The following is a 21,262-nucleotide window of genomic DNA, read 5'->3' on the forward strand; positions in this document are numbered from 1 at the left end:
TTTCTCATGATTGCTCAGGCCCAAGGGAGCATAAGTAATTTGGAGGAGATGAGTTTAGCACCTGCTGTAAGCCCCGAGTCCTAACACATTCCAGCTGGCATGAGAACTGCACCCTGCTCACCCCGATGTTGTGTGTTTCAGCTGAAGACAGCTCTCTGAAAACACACCCAGTGCTTCAAGTGCATTCTGACCCAATACTCCCTCCCAGCGGGCTGTTTTATCCACACCTGAAAGAGTTTAATCCTCTATTAGTTAAAAAATCACTTGTGCTTCTCTCATTATGGGTAGTACCATATGAATAACACACCACATTTGCATGTATCTCCAGGTATGTTTCACAGTCATTTTATGTTTATTGATAATGCATACATACATACATGTTATCATTGTTATCATTCTGTCAAGTCTCCAGGCATGTTTCTAGTCATTCCTTTCATAGCTCGCACTCACATTTCTCTTTTGATTTTATAACTGTCCCTAAGGAATTGCTGACTGCCGCAGGGAGGCCAAGGAGCCCCTTCCAGAAATCCTACCCCATACAAAGCTGTTTACTCGCCCTGACCGTACTCCCTTCCTCGAAACTAAAAAGCAGCATAGAAAATTCCCCCCTTGAGTCACGCCGCAGCTCCGGCCGCAGCTCGCTGGAGCGCCGCGGGGCGGAGCGGCGGCGGCGGCCCCGCCCCGGGCCGGCCTTTATAGAGCCCGCAGCGGGCAGCGCCCCGGCAGCCGCCGCAGCTCCGCCAGCCCGGCACCGCCGCCGCCGCCGGTAAGTGCCGTGCCTTTGGAACCCAGTCGGCAGCTAAAGGCACCCGCGCCGCGTCTAAATCGATCGGGATGAAACGATTACTCTTAAAATTGCATGGAAATTAAAAAAGAGAAATGCTACTGCGGTGCAGTATCGCAGGTGCGGGGAAGGTCAGGTCTAGTTGCCACGGTATAGCAGAATTTTTAAGGGAATCAGCAGTACTGCCGTTTATGGTGTGGAGGCTGGGCCTGAGAAACTAATTATAGTCGCAAAGAATAAATTACTTTCATTTCTGCCAAAAATGCTAAAAATAATTGTCATAATAATGTTTAAGGGAAGTATATCTGCTAACGTTTCATCTGAATCTGAAAAGCATGCACAGCCAAGTATCTGAGGCATGATTTGCTTTCTTGCATTATGACACCTGCTTACCAGCAAAGGTTGCATCTGCATTAGCATTTTCATTTGCATTGTGTCTATTTTCCAAATGAATCTAGTGATCTTCTCTTTACCCTGTGTTTTGGTCCACACCACTGAGTGTGTGAACATGTGTTAGGAGTGTTCAATAATGAGCTATAAAGTACTTGCACTCCATTTCTTCCAAATGAAGTAAAACTAGAAGGTGCAATCCACATATCAGCAGGCATTCAATCTACAGGACCAAACTGGAATTAGTCCACTATAGAAACCTGAAGCAGGTACAGTGTACAGCTCAGTTGTGCATCCTCTTCTACTGCATTGCTTTTTTTTTTTTTTTTTTTTGCTAATATAAATATAGCTATGATTCCCATGGAATCTCTTAAAAATCAAGTTTTATAGTGTTCTAGAAGTGAGAGAGCACTAAAAGAGTCAGAGCTTAAAAAAAAAACCTCCCATGACTTTTTTTGCAATTTAAAAAGAGGGAAAAGACATATGGGACTTTATTGTGCCCTCATTGTTATTACATGATAATTATTTGCTTTTGGAAAGATTGCTATACCTGCTTGGCTACACGATCCAGCTGTATATAAGAAGTTGAGACAGACTATGTTGTAAACCTCTAACACTGAAAATAAGTGAGGCAACATCACCAGCAGACTTTTAAGAGGTAGCAGTGGTCAGAGGCTCTTGGTCAGGTGGCCAGGTTTACCTAAGTGCTGAGCAGCAACAAAATGCAGCTGATAACTACAGAGGGACTGAAAAACGGAGCTTTTCCTTTCATACCCTGAAGGTGCATGCTCAGTGCTTTCGTTGAAGGTAGCAACGGTCAGTTCAATAGGTAAAAACAGTTGGGCAGCAGCTAAATACGTCTGCCAATTTCCAACTTAGTCCGTACTGCAAAAATGGAGTATGGATTTTTCCAATTTCTCTTTCCCTGCTTCAATTACACTCTCAAAAAAAAATCTCATTTTATTGCTGCCTGTACAAAAAAAGCTTCAAAGTATAACCTCTAATTTAATATATGGAAATAATAAGCAGATATCCTGCTGCAAGTAAAAGCTTCCTTCTTCATCAGTTGTGTTGTTGTGTTGTAACTGAAGACAACAGAAGCAAGAAAACTGGCACTGCAGGCTACAGCATGACACTAAATTCCTCTTTTATTTTCAGAATTAAATAATACAGATAGAAGAAGAAGAAAAAGGGAGAAGTTAACTAACAACATGAAGTTACTCATCTTCCTCACAGTAATGTTGGGTGCCCTTGTCACGGGACTCGAGTCTGTAAGTTTTAAGTATATCAAAACCTAATCTTATTTCATGGAGAAAGGCAGACCCAGCCTGCAAAGCAGGAAAAACCCTGAAGGACAGAACAAGAATCTTTTGTTGAATAAATTTTCTGGCTTTCGTTTTCTGGCACAAATGTGAAGCACCAAGGTCAGCAAAATGATAGGGGCAATTGATGAATGTTGCATCTTTGCTGCACTGCTTGGTGGAGAGGGTGAAGTTTCCTTCCCCGTTTTAGGGACAATGACCATTAAGAGCTGCTTATGTTCCTACAGCATGAATAATTGCAATGTTGACCTGATGCAGTGGCACAGCTCAGTGGGGCTTTTCTGATCCTGGCATTTTTGGGGTTTTTTTCGGTGGTTTTTGTCTGCATGACATGGGATTAGTTTTTATTCCCCATTCTGCTTAGCTTAATTAGAGCTGCACTTCTCGTTCATATCCAGATTCCACAGAGTAGGTTCAGCAGGTAGCTACATGCAAAAAACTAAACAGTTGAAGGTGTGCAGTAGGGAAAAGATGATCAAACCACATAAAAGGAACTGCCTTCTTAAAAATCCTTTTTTTTTCTTTTCCTGTAGATTTATAGCTGGAAATACTACAAGCAATATAAACGCAGATCAGAACACAAGGGTAAGCATCTACCTGTTCTATTTGAACCTAAAAACAACTTATTATCCTGTACTTGTACAAGAAGAAAGACCCTTAATGAGACCGAAACACCTAAAACCTAATTTTCAATTACATTTCATCTCCACATTCAAATGTTTTGCCTATAATCAGTGATGTCTTTGACTTACAGAATGCCCTTGTTTGAATGGAGGAACATGCATTACCTATTACCTCTTCAGTGGAATTGGTCGTTGCATATGTCCAGATGGATACACTGGGCTTCACTGTGAACTAGGTAGAGTATCTGTCTTCCTCAATGCTAACTAAATTGATTGGAAAGGTCTAAAAGATAGCCAAAGAATTCATATGAAATGCCAAGTGATGAAAGCATTATCCAGAGATATGACTGGATAGCATTTAGCAGTTTGTACTAACAGACTAAACGAGGAGAAGTAAGAAAATGCTGGTGTAAGAAAATCGGGATCTCTAATTTCTTTGTCCCTGCCTCCTCATTAAGGTTGCTTACCTCAACCTTACTTTTAGATTGGGGTGGAAAAAATGAACTAATTTGTTGGTGGTCAGAAGCAGAAGAACTTATTAGACTTAATAAATTCACTTAAACTGTTAACGAATTAATATGCATGCTTTAAAGTGTAAGATACTTGATGCTCAAAGTCCATACAGAGCAAATTTAATAACAGTATCTAGTCAGTCTGGATTTTGCATCTGATTTTGAGTGTAATGCAAGAACTTTTTTCCTCATTTGAAGGATTTGTCCATGTCTGTCACAGAACAATTGTAAGCAAGAGCATGCTGCTAATAAAATATTTATTTTCTCAGACACTGACAGCACATGCTATACTGAAAATGGGGAGAGCTACAGAGGGATGGCAACAGAAGACAAATGTCTGCCATGGAACTTGCCCTCACTAATCAGGAGGGGTCGTTACCACGCTTACTCAGAGAATGCTTTGCAGCTTGGGCTGGGCAAACACAGCTACTGCAGGTAAGAAAAGCAGCACTCATCTTGTGAAAACTTTGATTATCACAGCCCCAGAGATACTTCACTGAGAAACATGCTTTTAAAAAATAACATTACAGAGCTGAATTATTGACTAAAAATATTTGGAATGTGAGTTTCTGAAGCATTATTTCCCTTGGCATATATTACAACAAAATATTTTTGTTTTTTCCAAAACACTTGGAAGTTTTAAAATACTATGACTGTCTTTATGAAAAGAACACTCTTTTTATCTTTCAGAAACCCAAATGGAAGGAGCGGACCCTGGTGTTACACCAAAAAGGGATCTGCCATTCGAGAAACACTTTGCAACATAGAGAAGTGTGGTAAGTAATATTAGTTTCAACACAATTGGGGTTTTGTTTGTTTTTTTAATTTTATTTTAATAGCACAAGTTTGGAGTTTATTTGTAAGAACATCTGAATGAAATTTTTCTTTTCACAGGGCCTACATGTGGTCAAAGGAGCATCAGTAAGATGTTCAAGATTGTTGGTGGAAAGCAGGCAGAGGTTGAGTCTCAGCCTTGGATAGCAGGCATCTTCCAAACCATAAGGGGCATGGAGCACTTCCTGTGTGGTGGCAGCCTCATCGACCCTTGCTGGGTGCTCACAGCAGCACACTGTTTCCACACTCCGTAAGTTTCCAGTTCCATGGCCTTCTTAGTTGACACTTTCTTCAACTGATTTCTTGGTGTGATGCTCCCTGAGCAACCCTTTGGAATGCACCAGAGTAAGAATGTTCCTTTGATTGAACAAAACAAGAGCAGCAGAAGAAACATTAAGCCTCTGGGAGCCCACATCTAGCAGAATGAACTAGCAAGATGTGGATGGCTGGGTGGGATGCAATTTTAACAATTCAGTGTATATTGGTGCCAGGATTTCATTTTTACCTCAGCCCTTCCCTAAACGTAATAGTTGTACTGATGATGAGCTGTGTAATACATCTATGGCTGCTTTTTGTTGACTTTTCTATGGAAAGCTGATCCTTTTGGCATCCTGCAGGGGATTCTTAAGGCCAACGCCTTTCATTAGTAGCAACTAGTTAGGCATGTTTCAGAATGTCTGAGTACCTATTTAATCCCCTCAAATGGAAAATTAGGATGCTTTTCTTCAGAATATTGGATCAACTTTCAAAGCAAACTAAAGTTTACTTTTTCTTATCAGCATTAAAATAAATGTGAAAGAGACCTGGACTGGATCTCAGCTGTTGACCTTACTTTCAGAAATCAGTAGTCCTCATCAGTCTCTCTACTCTCACTCAGGTCAAGAAGACCAATAAACAAATCTGTTTACAAAGTTTTCCTTGGAAAGTCCATACTGAATGTTACTGATGATAAAGAACAAGTATTCATGGTTGATGAGATCATCTCTCACCCTGACTTTACAGATGAAACAGGTGGCAATGAGAATGATATTGGTAAGTGTTGTCTTAATATAAGTCTTTAAAACACTGGGATAGGTGAAGGCTGCATAATTGTGGCATACATTCAAAAGAAGTAGAACCAGAGATGGGAAGAAGGGGAGCAGGAACAGTCTGAAAACTAAGCCTGTGCTGACAGGTTTTGCACTTGTTAAGTTTTGGTTGTGGTGCATATCTGGTGCATTACCTGAAAAGCAGTTTCTGGACCTGTGGAAGACATGGCTTTTCCATAAGCACTGGTGGCAGCATTGCATTTCTGCCATTTTATTATGTGTCTAAAGATCAGACTGTATGTATAGTAAAAGATGAAAAAATGCATGCGCAGTAGGTTTCATCATATAGCATGGGAATGCCATATCAGCCACCTTATTAGCTGAAGATTATCCTGAATTAATTCAGACTTTCATAAAAGTCTGGGTTTCACAAGCCTGTTCCTAAAGCAACTATGTCAGAGATGGGTTTTTGCCACTTGAAGAGACCAGACTTCTCACTCTTGCTCTTGACATTTAGAACTCTCTACCACCCCTTCCAGATTCCTGCTGCTGCTGAAGTAAAGAAAATCCAAGAATATCTTTGTAAGCCATTCAGGATAGTGGGTACTGCCCTCTACAGCCAGTCAGGAAGTTGATCTTTTAAAACATCTAAAGATAGCTCAGGCAAAAGAGTCTTCTGCAAGAGTATCAGCCCCTATCCTTTGAGGAAGCAAGCTGGAACACTTGTCAATTTTAGTGTTGGGAAACTAATGTTGTTGTTATTAAGTAATGACTCATTCCAAAAACAATGAGGGGAGCCGTCTGGAACCAGAACTAAATATAATTGCAGCTATTCTCATTAACGGTACCAAGTACTGCTATTGTCAGAACTTGATGGGAAAACTTTACAAATCTAACTGTATCTTTTCTGACTTGGTTTCATAGCTTTGATAAGGATAAGAACAACTTCTGGACAGTGTGCAGTAGAATCCAAGTATGTCAGAACAGTCTGCTTGCCAGAGAGGGACCTCTCCTTAAAGGAAAATACACACTGTGAAATAGCTGGCTATGGAAAACAAGATTTTTGTAAGTAAATGACTTCTCTTTCCGAAGTTGGTCTTCCACAATGGTGGGAATGAGGTGATTTTTACTCCATGATCTGTGAAGTGTTAAAAAAGGATTCCTTTCCATTGTATGTATTCCATGTGCATCTCTTGAAAATGACCTTTGCTATCATCTTCTCTAGTTGTCTATGGCATTTCCTATCTGATGCTTCTCTCTCATATCAACCATACAAAGTAAGGCAAAATATAAACCACAATTTTTATTGTTCCTGATGTGATGAGGAGGAGAAGAAAAATTAAGTTGTGTAGGAGGATTAGCAAGGGGTTGTGTTTGTGCAGAATGTCCAGCAAAAATTATTAAACTCTTTCCTTCTAAAAACTAAACTTTGTATTTTGTGTTTGGACCATTTGTTTTTCTCTTTGAAACCTTTTTATGAACAGTAAAAGCAAAGGTGGAAGTATAAGGTGGAAGTAAAAACCTCAATGGAGAATTGGAATGGTTATGCTAATTTTAGTGCAGTAATTGTGTTATGGGGGGTTTCTTGCTGCTTTTTGTTTCTTGGAGAGTAAGAACAATGAAATACTTTTTGTTTTTGCAGATGACATCTTCTATGCTCAAAGACTGATGTCAGCCACTGTGAACTTAATATCACAGAGAAAATGCAAATATGAATACTATGACAATATTAGAGTTACTGACAACATGGTCTGTGCTGGGGATCCCACATGGCAGATTGATGCCTGCAAGGTAAAATTGGTTTGGTTTATTTTCTAAATAACTTCAAATACATGTACACTACTATATGGATCAGTTGGCAGCATCTTGTAACTCTACTAGTCACTAGAGTCTCTAATGTAACTAGAAATTACTATGTCAAGTGGAGTTGACCTGTCGTGTGGCCAAATATCTGGAATAAAGTTGGAATCCAGAGTTAGGTTTTACCCCCTCCAGGTCTTCCTTTGGAGGTGCAAGTGCAGTATCTTAGCTACTGTTTTTCCTCAAGACCTTATTTTCAATCTATTCAAACAATAGCTGATAGATATCCATCAGAGCTCTATAGCAACTGTTCTAATCTCAGTTTGCACATTAACTATAGCTTTGCAAGGGTAGATTAAGGGGACACTGAGCGCCTCCAGGTTCCTCAAAACTAGATTTATTTCGCTGCACCTTAATGGGCAGAGTGACCATAGGAGCCACTGAAAAGAACAAGCATCCTCAAGTGTAAGAGTGCCTTTGGACAGGGAGACAGGTGATTCTGTGATGAAGAATAGGGCATGTTGGCCTTGACCTTGTATCACTAGTCTAATATATATGTTTATAAACTTGGGATGGGGATGGAAGGTTATTTTCCAAGGTAACTATTCTCCTGGTATCCTGACAAGGGGAACTAGAGATCTCAGCTTTAGAGACTGTTCAAGTCACAGCAGATGCCAAACCTTCTGTTCCATCTAAGCAATGTTTTCAAAGATCAAAGCTTTAGCTCATAGGTCCTCACTAGCTTGCTTAACTCTAGAAAAACAATCACAGCTTCCATCTGCAATGACCTAATATGTTCTCTTTCTGTTGTCAGGGAGATTCCGGTGGTCCCATGGTCTGTGAGCACAATGGCAGGATGATGGTTTATGGCATTGTCAGCTGGGGAGATGGCTGTGCAAAGGAAAACAAGCCTGGTGTTTACACCAGAGTTACTCAATACCTTAACTGGATTGACTCCAGCATGAATGGGTTAGCTGCCAAGAGTCGTTTTCTTCCTGAACCAAAGTGATCTGGCTTAGACAGCTGGACTGAAATGAACAAAATTTTGCCTATACTGACACCAGGACAGTGAAGACCTGAATGTCATAAGAGGCTTTCATTTTGAATGCTTGTGTGGTCAGTCACTCAGATGAGTGTTCCTGAGGCACGAGGCAGAGAGAGGGTTGATATTTTATCTTACTACTCTGAGTTACTTGGAAACCACTCAGTGGGAAGCTAAAATATTTAACATTTAAATGACTATTCCCATGCATGATACTATGCATAGCAAGTTAGCTGTCTACTCAATTTATGAACCAGCATTTGTTCTGGAAATACTGATACAGTTTCAACTAACTTAACTCAAGTATTCATTTTATACATGACCTGAGTCTAAAATCTCCCCTGATTGTACTGAATAATACTAAGTCTCAAGTCCCACAAACCTAGCCTGTTAAGACCCCTACTGAGAGAGTGATCTGACTTGGCATCAAAAAGTTGGGGGGAAAAAAAAGTAGTAGCATTACAAACTGGTAATGTATTTAACTTAAGAATTGTGCTGCAAGGTGTCGAGTTGGAAACTTGCTTCCAGGTCATGTGTGAAGGTGTCCCCTGGAAAGTCTGATTATGCAACTTCTACATCTATCTATACACCCTGGAGAAGATTTAAGGACTTGGCATTTGTCAAATGCTGCAGGCATCAAAAGTCAGAAATTTATTTCCATTCATTTAACTGATATTATATGGAAGTGATTTTTTTTTTTTCTCAGAGACTTATTCTGGGTTTATTTTTAAACTTGTCTTTGTTTTGTAGATTTGGATTATTTGCATGAGGGCTGGAACCTCAAACTTTATTTAAATTATTTTTACTGTGTTTAACTTATTGTTTGTATTATGGATGTTAACTATCATTAAAAAAACTTTCTTCTTATGTGTGTTTCTCCTCTCTGGAAAATAGAAGGGTGACTCAAAAGAGAATTGTCATTATTAAGTTCTAATCTCACTGTAATCTTCCTTAGTAAAACATAAATATTAGTGAAGAATTTGACATGCATAAGCTAAATTATCTTTTTCCAAAATGCACATGGGTGTCTGTGAAAAGGCTACTCCAGCTGTAGCTTCATGTAGTCTGGGTACATGAACCTTGCACATTGGTGATGGAATGATAGGAAGAAGAACCTTGATGAAGTCTGGTCCTTAAGACTCAAGACTGAACTCAGTAGCATCTCCACTCTTTGCAGTGCTGTTCTTGTCATCATGTGTCCTTAGACTTCAGTCCCCTCCCTATAAAAGGGGTGGGACAATACTTCCCCTTTCCCACAGCTGTGCCTGGCTCTGAGCTGTCAGGAGTGAGAGTTGACAACTGTGTGACTGTACTGGGACTAATGCCCTGACAGCCCAGTGGTGGACAGGGACACCAAGCACTGCTGAAACATGAAATGAGTACTGGCACTGCTGGATTGCAATCTGTTAGGCAATACAATTTGTGGTTGGGATCTGCAACTAAATTTATTAGTGGAGTTTACCACTGCTTGTGGTAAAGCTATTTGGGGCAAGTTTGTGGACTCCTGATTCAAGTTTGTGCAGGGAGCTGGTTACAATTGCATGGTTTCTGGAGTTAGAGATCTCATGTGAGAGACAGGAGACTGTGAGAAGAAAAGTTCCTCTTCACTGCTTCTTTTGACAGCAGCTACCAGGGCCGCTTGATCAGTGCTGGCAGAGAATGCTTCATGCCCAAAGTAAGCAATAGTAATACAGTTTTAGACAAAAATATTCTAGGTTTTAAGCATGTCTTTTGGCATGCTACACATTTTTCCTTTACTATTCCACTTTAATACTTAGCAAAATACTTAAATCAGTGAATCTTCAACAGGTGGAGAAAAATAAATACCTTCATGGCCATTGCATATGATTTTCATTGCGATGAACAGCACATTTATCATCAATTTCTCTAGGCTTTTTCTATGCAGAGATATAATTTAAATTTCAACTTCTTTCCATCATTATGTATATAAGTAAGAATGAAAAAGGAGTGAAAAATCAAACTTGCATTTAGGTGTCCTTCAGTCTGAAGACTAGGGAACTCTAGGTGAACTATAAATAAAGACAGGATCTTGAAAGCAGAGAGCATTTAGATGCTGTTTGGGTGTGCATCTTATTTGTTTAGTTTATATTGGATAAGTTATTCCAACAAAATTTAAATTTTTAGACAAACATACACTATACATACACATCTGCTCTGGCTGCTATACCATTTTATGTAATCTCCTTCAATGTTCTTTGGCCCCACAGCTACACTATCAGCTGCCTGGCTAGTTATCAGAGCCTGGAAAAATGAAGGGCAAAGATGAGAGCACAGTTTGGCAAAACATCCTCTTCCTGCAACAGAATCCACAGGAAAGACTCTCTTTCCATGTTACAGAGAGTGAGCAGGTGTTGATCCAGGTTGAGGTGCTGGTGAAGATGGAAACAGCCCAGAGAACTCTGCATAGAGGCTGGCAAAAACTCCTGCAGAATGACAGGAGCATGACCAGAGAAAGGATGGTTTTGGAAGATATTAGATATCTGCTGGGTACAAACATACATGCAAGACAAAATTTGGTATCATAAAGCTACTCGTAGTTAATATGGTTCATTGACTTCAGGTACTTGCTGTCACTAGAGAGGAACAGAATAGGAGTCCAACAAGTATTTAGAAGCAGCTCAGAGGTGGGCATCAGCCCAAGTGAAGAGATCATACTCTTGGGAAGCCTTAGAAGCATGACTAACATGATCTCAAGTTCCTACTTATCTTCAATCCTCCCACAGAAGAAAGACATCAAATAAAGAGGAAAAAGCAGTATCCAATGTGTCCAGAGCACAGAGGAAGCTTGTTTAACCTGTCAGCTCTTAGGAGGAAGTGATGCATCCTGAACGAACAGACCACTTGACCTTATATAGCTGAAGCTTTCTTCATGGAAGTGAAACTAAAATGTGACTCAAAGCACTTAAAAATAAAATCTGTTATAAAAAAAACTAAGAGATGAGGAAATGTAACACATCATCATCCATTTGTTATACCACTTCCACGTGGAATTGTATGCATGAGAGTATTTTGCTTGTGCATATTGAAACCTGAACTAAAAACCCAACATAATTATTTGGTCACTAAGCCTTTGGCTCACTTCTGACACCTAACCACAGCTCTTGTTTTAGGCCTAACAAGCACAGAATTCATCCATAAAAAGAGAATCAAATCCATAAAAAGAGAATCAACAAGCATCCATCAGTCTTGTAATTTCAGGTTTCAGATATCTCCATCTTAAGCTGAAGTTAAAAAAGTGACATATTTGAAACACTACATATTCAGTGAAGAAAAAATCTGGGTTCAAACTTGGTCTGGAATAACCCTTCCAAATCCATCACATCTCATAGAAGTGGGCAATCTGAACAGAATGTGGGCTGTGCTGTTTAACCTTTTGGCAAGTGAATGAAATGGAACTATGAGAAATGGAAACTTGTGCATTTGAAGGCACAAGGGCTATGTACTGAATGAACAGCAAAATGAGATGCAGACCCACATGAGCAGTATGCTCAGCTCCTGTGTGCAGCTCCATAGCTACAGCCAACAAGTTGATTCATTGGGATTTAGGCAGCATCTGCCTGGTAGGATACACTAATGATCTTTGAAGCTGGAAAGGGCTGTGAGAATACCAGCATCCAAACAGAATCCAGAGTGAATGCAGCAATCCAGAGTCATCGAAAATGAACAAGATAATGAAGACAAAGAGGAATAACCAAATGCACAGAAGGAGATGAGTGATGACTGGTATTAAAACAGATCCAGAAAGCATTGCAGACCACAGGCTGGATTTAAGTCAACAGTGTTGAGTAAGAAACTGTAAACATACTGACACGTACCTAAGAGCACAGTTTGTAAACATCAGGACAAGGCAAACACTGCACTGTGTTTCGTTTTGAGTGTCATTCTTCTTGATGAGAAGACAACAGTAATCAGTGGTCAAGAACATGACAAGGAGAAAAGACTGAAAACATTCCAGAGAAGCAAAATCTACGAGGGACACTTTCTTCAAAAGAGAAAAGGCTGAAGCAGAGAAGGGAATAAACTGTTCTCTGCATCTTCTGGAGTTGGGGTGAAAAACAATAATCTTGTTTGCAGGGAGGGAAACTGAACTGAATTATTATGAAATTACTCTACTAGTAAGAGTAGTGAAGCATGAAATAAATGGAATTGAGTGGTGCTGAGCCTCAGTCACTGGAATTTTTAAGAAAAATTTAAACAGAAATAAAATAGTTGGTTTGGATTCTTGCAATGCAACTGAAAGGTATTTTGAGAAATCATCTAACCTCCGGTTCCCTGCTTTATTATGAAATCAAAGAACATGCTCAGTGACTGAGATGACTACATGAAAATAAAGACATTGCAGGCAGATTTAGAAATCATATTACACAATTTACCCATCTCTTAAAAAAGCGGCTTTAAGAAATGGGTCTATGAAAGAAAAAAGTCTGGATTTCTGAATTACCAGTTAAAGGCAAACCTCTTAATGCTAGACTAATAACTATAAAGAGTTTTGAGCAAACCTTTCAGTGACTCTTAACAAAATAATATTCTAGAAAGGACTAGAATCAAATTGTTTCCATGTCCCACTGGACAAAATAATGCCAATGAATAACATGTGCAACTGGCAAGAGAGTAAAATTATTATCCCCCATTGGATAGTGGAAATGTTATTTTTTCTACTGAGTAACTGAAAAGTGGTTTGTATGTAATGCTGTGACTTGGCATCATACACATGAATTACCTCAGTATGCTTTGAGCTAGAGGCCTCTGGGTGTATGATAAAATCTCCCAAAGCTCAATATTATTGTAAGAGGCAATCATGGACGAAGATGAAAATTACAGGCAACCATGAGACTTTGCTAGTCACAGACTTGTGCATTTTGGGACTTGGTACCGGTTTGGTGACAGTATAATTCCAGAAAACCAGATGGACACATTTACACATCCACAAGCAGCTTCACATTTATTAGAATTGAACCAATGAACTCTGCTAGTCACTGCTGGGATGTTCCAAGTGCAGTAAATTCATAACATCAGCAGTAGTAGTTAAGAATTACTTACCACAAATTCTTCCCTAAATTTTCTTGCCTTGTGGCACAAAACTTTAGCCTAAGTTAAAAGAAAGCATGCCCAAGTGAGATAAACCAGAACATCACTACAGCTGTTGAAATTGCAGCTGTTCCATGAAGATCACAGCATGTACTTGGCATTACTACAGCATGCTAGCACCCATGATAAAAAAGTCTTCACTAACGTTCCAACTCCTTCATCTTCAAATGCACCTGCAAAGTCTGACACATTGCAAATTTGTGTGGTTGGATAATATTTTTATTTTTAAACATGCTTACGTGCTGTGTTAAGAGCAGCCCCAGCCACATGAAAGATTGCCTTAAACAGTTGCCTGTGACCATCTCAGTCAAATTTTGCTCTAGAACTTGCTAGACCATACCTGAGCTAACACTACAGGACAGCAAAGGAGTTTAAGTAGCTGCCATTCAAAACTGAATTGATTTATCTCAGAAATTATTTTCCTTAGACATCTTGTATTTGGGAGCAGTGTATTTGACTAAAGACATCACATTCCTCTTAAAGAACAAGCAATTGCTAATTTAATTTCAAATTAGACACGCACAGATAAATTAGAAATATTTTTCCAGAACAACTGAGTTCCATCTAAAATAACTGCAATTAGGTTTATCTTACATATTAAATCTTTTGCCCTCTAAGATCACTCTGTCTTACAATAACTGTATCCTCTATTTACAATGTTTTAATACACACAACATCAAGAGATCTTGTGTTTATTACCTGGAGATCAGGTAATTAAAAAAAAAAAAATCAGAATTTTTTAACATTCTGTAGCTGAAACCAGGTTACAGAAATGTTTTCTGATGGTCAACTTGACTCAGCCTTAAAACTAAATTAAAGGGATTTTAAAACATTCACAGGGAAAATTATACCAGCCACAAGCTTTACTCTTAAAAATTTGTATCAGTTGTTATTTTTACAATCCTATTCTAGACATAAAATACACATATGTCCTCCTTAAGCACAGAAAAAATTATATGGCCAGGAAAAATGTTCAGAGGCAACATGGCTGTCAAACATATGAGATGATAAGGGGTGGAAGAAGATAAGGAAACAAGGGATTTCAGCCTCCCAAGTTTATGAGTGCTTTGAACTGCATAGCTTAAAAACAAAGTTTGTCACCTGACTGTGATCTATGTCAGCAGTCTTTTATATCAACAAACCTGCAATAATAATAAAAAGATGCATTATTAATATATTGAAAATGCCAGGAGAAAGCAATGTTTAAAGAACTCTCTTATGTCAAGGGCTGGAGTTTTTATATATATGTAATGTATTTTACTGACTTAATCCCAAAGAATCCCATAAATCTCCAGCATCTGAGCTCCTGCATTAAACCTGAATGAGAAAAGAGCTATATCTGCTGGTATATTCTAGTTTCTATAGGGACAATCAAGATTAGATGCTATTTAATTATTGGGTTTGCTTTGTCTGGTATCTGTTAAACTTGCCTGAGCACTACCATTAACATTACAGTCTCCAATGGCAAAGAGCATTTCTGTAGGAGCTTTCTCTCATAAAAGGTTACCAGTAACCCAACCATGTTATTGGTATCACTGCATAGGAGCCAATGGCTAATTTTTATTGATTACAAACCCACTGCCAAACAGAGCTTTTAGTGTTGTATTTTTATTAACAGAATCTTGGAATGGAAACAAAGATACATCAAGACAGAGATTATACATTAAGCTTTACAGAAAAGAAATGTAAAAGTCTTCAGCTCAAGGATACAGGTAATCATATCCATTTGGAGACTTGTGAGCTATTAGAAAAAGAATATTTTAAAGGGAGAATGTAAATATAGCACTGACAAGCACACCTTTAATACCGAATGATCTACAAGAGTGACTGAATTCTTATCTCCAGATTTAGTACTAAGTGTTTGGCCAGCCTCATCTCTCATTTTACATGAAATAATCTCACACCTGCAAAGCTCACAGCAGACAAGGTGATTTCCCTGATTTAAATCCCATTTTTCTCTATTACAAGTTTTATGAACATCTGCAGAAAAATTAAGTACGTCTTTTATTGATTGGTCTAGATAGACTCCAACTTTGACGGTTGCCGCACTTGCTGCTGATCAAATCCATGAATAAGCTGGGTGCCTACGGCGAGCAGCATCTCCATCCCTGTACCGGCAGCCAAGGCACAGACCTGCCGCTAGATGGGGGAGCAGCCTCGGAAAAGGAGACGCTGTCGCTCGCAGCCAATGCACAGGCCATTCCTTGAGCACGTAAATCACAGGGAAGTGGTTTTATTTATAGAATAACCTTTGTCCCCCTTCCACCCCAGTACTTATAAAAAGGTAAGCATAGGACAAACAGTAGTTACTCAGCCATTTAAGTATACAACTTGTCACTTCTAACTATGACCATGCCAGACAAGTCTGGGACTCCTCACTGACATTTATAATCCTGCATTTTCCTGATCTATCTAGACTTCAGGTAATGCTAGCAACCTCTACAGCAGCAGAATGGCCAGAACGCTCTCCTTATGAGAACCCCTTGCCACAACAAAGACAGTTACTTCGCGAACAAAACATAAACAAACAAAAAACAAAACCCAAAACACCCCAACAACCAAACCCAAAACTAATCAAAACCAAATAAAAGCAATTATTTCATGTCACGTCCACAGGAAGTCGTGGAAGGCATGGAAACAGCGGGAAAAGTGTTTAAGAAGAACCTGCAAAAGCATACTACACCCCATAACCATTTTCCTCCAACAAAGCACAAGCTCGACTGAAATAGCACAGCCAGAGATAATCTGGCAAACAAAGCACAAGCAAACGCGGCAATACTAAGTCTTACCTAAGAAGAGTAACAGTTATAATTGTGTTGAGTGGGAGCGCTGACAGTGATCCTCCCTGAGCCGCTCCAAAGCTCTGGATCATTAAAACGTGCCCGCCAACCGCAGCCGCCTGAGAGCATCTGCTGAGAGCATCTCCCGCCGCCGCCACGCTGCCGCCTCCGCTGGGGGCGCCCGTGCCCCGCGGCGGCGGGGCCGGCACGGCGGGACGGGCACGGCGGGATAGGGACAGCGGGATGGGGACGGCGGGATGGGCACGGCGGGATGGGCATGGGAAATGGGCACGGCGGGATGGGGACGGCGGGATGGGGACAGCGGGATGGGCACGGGGAATGGGCACGGCGGGGCCGGGACAGCAGGATGGGCACGGCGGGATGGGCACGGGGGATGGGCACGGGGGATGGACACGGCGGGATGGGGACGGCGGGATGGGGACAGCGGGATGGGCACGGCAGGATGAGCACGGCGGGATGGGCACGGCGGGATGGGCACGGCGGGATGGGGACAGTGGGATGGGGACAGCGGGATGGGGACGGCGGGGCCGGGACGGCGGCTGCAGGAAGGCCCCGGCCAGCGGGGCGTGCGAAGACAGAGCCGGGCGGCGCAGACTGCGGCAGCTGTGCGTGCTCTCATACAAACGCCGTGGAGAGCGGATGGTGCCCTACCCAAGGGACATCCCGGGCACCCGCAGTGGTGCGAGGCTGTAACCCCGCCTAAGAAGGTAGTAATTCCCATATTTTTATAAGAATACTAACTTCAGGCCGTGTGGCCACGTCTAAGTAGGAGCCAACTCGCTGCTCTGGCTTGAGAGATGCTGACTCTTCTCCAGATCGCTTCTGTCACTTGCTACACACAGAGACAAGTACTTTGCTGTTCCCCAGTTAGAACAACACAATTTGCTTTGAATTGATTTAATCTCCCGGATTTTGGACGTTTGAAATTTTAACTTCAAGACAACACCCACAAAATTTCTACTCAGCCCTTAACTGCTTTCTTAAGGTAGTGCAAACACACTCAGATAATAGGCAAAAAGTTTGTTTACAATTTACTTTTCATGAGTCTTCACATCTGACACGTTCAGACAGGGAAGCAAAGTATGGTCAAGTGATTTCTGACAATATGCTGCCACTGGAAGCTGCATCAACATTATCAGAACCCAACTGATCTTACATTGACTAATTATTGTGATCTATTCAGGCATCAGTGCATAGCTAAAATGACAAATCTTATCAATTTCTTCAAGAAGTTGTCCTGTTCTGAAATCACGAATAGCATTACAATATCAAAACAGGTGTAACACAAAGATTAACAGAGCATCCAGCCAGAGAGCATTTGAATGTGTTTAATAAATAAGTCTGCACACCCCTTTGCTACAGTTGTCTGATTTGTGTTATGACTTGTTACCAAATTTTAGGAAGCCCATGACCCAAACACTATCATTCTGGACCTTGGAAACAAGAAACTGTTAAAGCTTCCATGACTGGAACATTTTAAGATTAAGAAACTTTTTCAGGCTCTGAATTATCAAATTAACATATTTTTAAGACATACATAAGGCAAATATTAAGAATCCTAATTCATCATTCCATTAAAGATTAAAAGATTACTTCAAATATTATTTTCTTCTTTACACATGAACAGAACTCATTATTGCTTAAAGAAGCAAATTAAAAAAAACAAACAATTATTTCATCTCATTCTGCAGATGGCAAACAAACATGACATCAGTCAGAATGCTGAGATATTCTGCATTTCTCACAAATTACTCACCCTCATTAGAAACAGGTTTTGTAACATTTAAATAGGTTTGTTACTTACTCTGTTAGACTATTACAAGAGCACAGCACATAAGAATTACCCAGTTTTTAGGTTACTATTGATCTTCTTTATGCACCACTTAAGTTCTGAAATGATGCCAAACCCTCCATTCCTTTTAGAGCTATTTCTGCTACAGATATATGATGTACTGTGTTTTGACAGCAAATGTAACCAAGCTGTGGCAACCGGTATTGATTCAGAAGTTAAAGGAAGAGGCAAATAATTGTCATAATCTTCAGTGATTAAAAAAATATTTCTATAATTTATATCTTTTGCAAAAATTGGTGATTTAAATGCCAAGGGTAAGTAAATAGCTTTGCCTTTTTTTTTTTTAAGGGCTACATTCTACCTGAGAATGTGAAGATAATTCAGCATAGAAGTCTTTCTAGAAAATTCAGTTATGAATTAAATGAACACTATCCATCAAGTAATAAATTTCCTCAACAAGATTCGTGTGACCTATTAACATATGCTATATAAATTCAAGATTGCATTACACAGGAAAGATGTCTCTCATGCAAAAATGGAAATTAAGTCACCACCATTCCCAGGCTCTGCTGAAGAAGGGAGTCTAATGAAGCAGCTCCTGCTGTTACTGCCTGGGCTGCACTCTGTGTGGCAGCCCCCCAGCATCTGCAGGAAGGTTATTAAAGCCCCAGCAATGGCAGATACTTAACCTGTGTCACTGGGATAAACACGGTCCAGAGAACTGATATCTTCTAGCATATGTATGAACACAGAATTGTGCACCTTCGTGCAAACACCCTTCTTGGCTTGCATAATTTATTTCTTCTACCAGTGTCATGCATCATGGGCAGTTCCTGATTTTTTAATTCTCTAACACCAAAGCTTATTGAGCCTTTCAAAGCATGAACACAGCTGATAACTTCTTCAGATCTTTTGGAACACGGTGCAGATACATCACTCTTCAGCTATCAAACATTCAGTTCTCAAATCTCAACATCAGATGTTCAGTCTAAGAGTAGTTACAGACACTTCAAGAGCCTGGAGTGAATTTCCTGCACTCTTTGGAGTGTACTCCTGGTCTCTTCACCACAAACCCTACTCTAACTTGTGTGTTCCCTTTCTGTTTCTGTGCTTGTCCTTCTCTAAAAATAGATTTTAATAGTTGCAACATTTCTCTATTCACTGGGTATGTCCACCTTACATAAGGAGGCATATTATGCAAATATATATAGAACAGATTTTCTTACTATAATCATAGAATCACAGAATAGTCTGAGTTGGAAGGGACCTACAAGGATCATCAAAGTCCAGCTCCTGGCCCTGCACAGGACAGCACCAACAATCACACCATGTGCCCAAGAGTGTTGTCTAAGCACTTCTTGAACTTTGGCAGGTTTGGTGCTCTGACCACTGCCCTGGGGAGTTGTTCCAGTGCCCAACCACCCCGTGGGTGAAAAACCTTTCCCTAGTACCCAACCCAAATTTTCCCTGACACAATTTCATGCCACTGCCTTGGGTCTCATCACTGGCAGCCAGAGAGAAGAGATCAGCACCTGTCCTTCTGCTTCCCCTTGCAAGAAAGCTACAAAATTCCAAAGAAAGTGCAGAATTCCACTAGAAGAAAAGTGCTACACAGCATGAATAGAGGATCTTAAAAAATCTGGTCATTTTCTGTCTTTTCCTTTTATCACAGCCCAGCCCAGCCCTCCTCTCCCCCCACCCCCTCAATAGCTCATTATAATTCTTTCTCAAGTAATCATAAAATTGTAACAATTGCTTTATTTCTTCTGTTGAAAATGTACATTGATAAAACCCATCATTCTTGCTGGAAAAGAAACAACTCAAGTCAGGGGGTTTTGTTTCTATAAATGAAGACTCAAAACATTAAAAAATCTAAATTAATAAAAATAAAGCCAGCCTTAAAACCATTATTCACTTTGTCCCAGGTCTTAAATCTGAATTTCCAGTTCTTTATTGTCTCTTTAAAATTATCTCTGTGGTCAGTAAGGAATTTTGTGATCTCTTGTAATCACACATAAAGGATGTTACTGCAACCAGTTAGAGGACACATAAGTGAAGTTAAACTGCAGGTAAGCAAACAACTCTCAAGGAGTTAGACAAGTGTCTATTGCTTATTTAGCAACCAGTTCAAATGCCAGTGTTTAGTCTGGCACACAGTTCAAGAAGTAAAGAAATTAAATGGGAACACTGTCACCTCCCAGACCTGACGTACTGATGTCCCTTGTGAAATAACTGGACAGACAATGTAAGAAAAAGGAGGGGGATTCAGAGGCAGCAATTAGGATAGAGCTACACTTTGCCAAAAACCTTTCAAGAATGGATGGAAATTTTGCTCTGCCAAGGAGTTATAAAACAATGGTAAGCTCTAAACATCTTATTTTGTGAGATGTGATGGGCAAAGCTGGAATTCTGACCCAAATTTACAGAGAAACTCTTTAATTTATTGCTATCGTAGATAATTTTTAAGTATAGGAAGAATCTATAACCTCTCTGCAGAGTACAGGGCAAGGATGACTTTCCAAAAGTTTTATTAGGACTTCTAAATAGCTGAAGAACATTGTGACTCTACTTCTAAAATAGGTATAGACCAGCACAAATTTGTAGAAACCAACAACTTCTATACTGTATTTCAGTATTGATTAGTCAGACTGTCTGGGTTAGCTATGGAAGAAAACTATTTTAGGGAAAGAAATTAATATCCTGAGCTTGTGCCATGAAGCACACCAACACAGGAAATGGCAGAATATTCACAATGCATGGGCTCAGTTCACCCAAGATCCACGCTGAAGGAAAAGCTTTTCCTTTCACAACAAAAAAAAAGGAAAATCAGTGCATTCACAGCTTAATAAAATAAAAGGAAAGGTAGTAATTCTTTGCTTGTATTTTACTTTTTCATGCAAATTATTCCCACTGTTCCAACAAAGTATAGATGTGTGTCTAAACAAAGTATTTCCTACTTATAGGACATTTTCTGATTTGGTCCATAAATATTACAACTATATCACAGTTGAAAAAGTATTTGAATTTTGTAATGAAACATGTCACAGCTTTATTTTAGCTGTTGTAAAGGGGTTAAAATCTGCTAAATAGGAAAGCAGTGCTTCAGCAAATGAATTCAATTTTCTTCCCTAACTATACAAACTGTTGCATATATTTTCCCCTCTAGCAATCTCATTTTCATTGTTTCACACTACCATCCAGAATAGCAATTTAGCTTTGAATAAT

At 39.8% G+C, this 21,262-nt stretch overlaps 1 protein-coding gene across 1 annotated transcript; it reads left to right on the plus strand.

The window, feature by feature from the left end:
- Positions 1–722: 722 nt before the first annotated feature.
- PLAU (plasminogen activator, urokinase) lies at positions 723–9,202 on the plus strand. The gene is made up of 11 exons (XM_066554742.1): positions 723–766; positions 2,333–2,445; positions 3,030–3,081; positions 3,251–3,355; positions 3,901–4,066; positions 4,322–4,407; positions 4,526–4,715; positions 5,343–5,497; positions 6,418–6,558; positions 7,136–7,284; positions 8,108–9,202. The coding sequence occupies exons 2-11, from the start codon at positions 2,386–2,388 to the stop codon at positions 8,300–8,302; spliced, it is 1,299 nt and encodes a 432-aa protein (XP_066410839.1). The 5' UTR covers positions 723–766; positions 2,333–2,385; the 3' UTR covers positions 8,303–9,202.
- Positions 9,203–21,262: the final 12,060 nt, after the last annotated feature.

This window comes from Molothrus aeneus, chromosome 8 (assembly GCF_037042795.1).
Source record: "Molothrus aeneus isolate 106 chromosome 8, BPBGC_Maene_1.0, whole genome shotgun sequence".
Taxonomy (NCBI): Eukaryota; Metazoa; Chordata; class Aves; order Passeriformes; family Icteridae; genus Molothrus; species Molothrus aeneus.

What these genes read in the sequence shown, in the direction of transcription:
- PLAU (XM_066554742.1), top strand. Translation starts at nt 2,386, where the DNA reads ATGAAGTTACTCATCTTCCTCACAGTAATGTTGGGTGCCCTTGTCACG. An exon ending in TTGTCACGGGACTCGAGTCT is followed by an intron (nt 2,446 to 3,029) that starts GTAAGTTTTAAG and finishes CTTTTCCTGTAG; the next exon opens with ATTTATAGCTGGAAATACTA. An exon ending in ACGCAGATCAGAACACAAGG is followed by an intron (nt 3,082 to 3,250) that starts GTAAGCATCTAC and finishes TTTGACTTACAG; the next exon opens with AATGCCCTTGTTTGAATGGA.